General features: G+C 44.6%; 1 protein-coding gene across 1 annotated transcript; it reads left to right on the top strand.

Annotated features, from left to right (window-relative positions):
- Nucleotides 1–718: 718 nt before the first annotated feature.
- On the top strand, nt 719–1555 carry LOC110881121. Its single transcript, XM_022129485.1, has 2 exons — nt 719–1033; nt 1187–1555. Exons 1-2 carry the CDS (start codon nt 719–721, stop codon nt 1553–1555), a joined length of 684 nt encoding a protein of 227 aa, XP_021985177.1.

Here is a 1555-nt window from a genome sequence, read left to right as displayed (position 1 = left end):
GAATACGGTATTATCGGTTGTTGATGGAAGAATTAAGAAATTGGAAGATGATGCTGGTGTAGCTAAGGAAAAATCTGTAGAGCGCAAGGGTTGCTCGTACAAAGAGTTTATGGCATGTAAACCGCCACTCTATCATGGAGAGGTGGATCCGATAGTGTGCCAAAGATGGTTGAGTGATATTGAAGGGGTGTTCGAGAGAACCCACTGTGATACAAGTGACTTCGTAGCTTATGGCACGGGTCAGCTGAGAGGTCAAGCAAAAGACTGGTGGGATAACAAGAAAAAGGAAATTGGTAGCGAAGAGGCGAAGGCGATGACATGGGACGAGTTTAAGGTACCATTCCTTAAACATCACAGTCCCAAAGCGGTTATCAATCGGATCAAAGAAGAATTTATCCAGCTTAGACAGAAGGGTGAATCTATTGACAAGATCACGGGAATCTTTCTCGACAAACTAAGGTTTTGTGATGAATTGGTGACAACCGAAGAACAAAAGGTGTATTATTATTATAATATGCTAAGTGCGGAGTATCGGGAGTTCATGACTCCCTCAAAATACGAAACCCTCACAGAAATTATCAACGCCGCTCGGGAAAGGGAGATAGAGCTAAAGAAACAAATAGAGAGGGGTGAAAGAAGGGCGCAAGAGGTTAATCCAAGCCCTACGAAGAAGGCACGCATGACTGACTCATCGAAGAAACAAGAAGGATAGAGCAGTATGCCAAGTTGTAAAGTATGCGGGAAAGGACACAAGGGTGAGTGCCGGTTTAAGGACAAGCCGTGTCCTATTTGTGGAAAGACAGGACACACGGCTGCGTTGTGCCCGGGGAAAGTGTCGGTGTGCTACAAATGTTATCAGCCAGGTCACAAGAAATCTGAGTGCCCGGAGTTGTTCGGAAAGAAGGATGACAAGAGTACGCACACAGAGGCACCAAAAGCAAAAGCAAGATCCTTCCAGTTAACAGCAGTGGAGGCGAAAACGGAGCCCGATGTGGTCTCCGGTATATTTGCTATAAATTCAATTCCTGCACATGTGTTATTTGATACGGGTGCGAATAAATCCTTTATTTCACATGGACTTATTCGACATCCTTCCTTTGTACTAACGAAATTACCTATGCCATTAGAGGTAGAAATAGGTGATAACAAAAATTTCCTTGTGTGTGATATATGTCGAGATTGCAAGATAAGCGTAGACGATGAGGAATATCCAATAGACTTGATTCCTATGTCCATGGGAGAATTCCAAGTAGTGGTCGGGATGGATTGGCTATCCCGACACCATGCGAAAGTCGTATGTTTCCGCAAGGAGATAAAATTAACATCTCCAAGTGGGAAATCGGTTACCATACATGGCGAGAAAGAGGGTAAACCTATTACGTGCTCAATGATAGAAGCTTACAAGCTCATGAGGCACGGTTGTAGGGCATTCATGATATATGCAAATGAACCAGACAAGGGGTCACTAAAGATTGAAGACGTACCGGTGGTACGCGAATATGCCGACGTGTTTCCGGAAGACCTACCGGGAATACCGCCAGAACGGGAGGTATAG

This window comes from Helianthus annuus, chromosome 2 (genome assembly GCF_002127325.2).
Source record: "Helianthus annuus cultivar XRQ/B chromosome 2, HanXRQr2.0-SUNRISE, whole genome shotgun sequence".
In the NCBI taxonomy this organism is placed as follows: Eukaryota; Viridiplantae; Streptophyta; class Magnoliopsida; order Asterales; family Asteraceae; genus Helianthus; species Helianthus annuus.
Note: the sequence above shows the minus strand (reverse complement) of the source record. Positions and strands in the feature narration are given on the sequence as shown.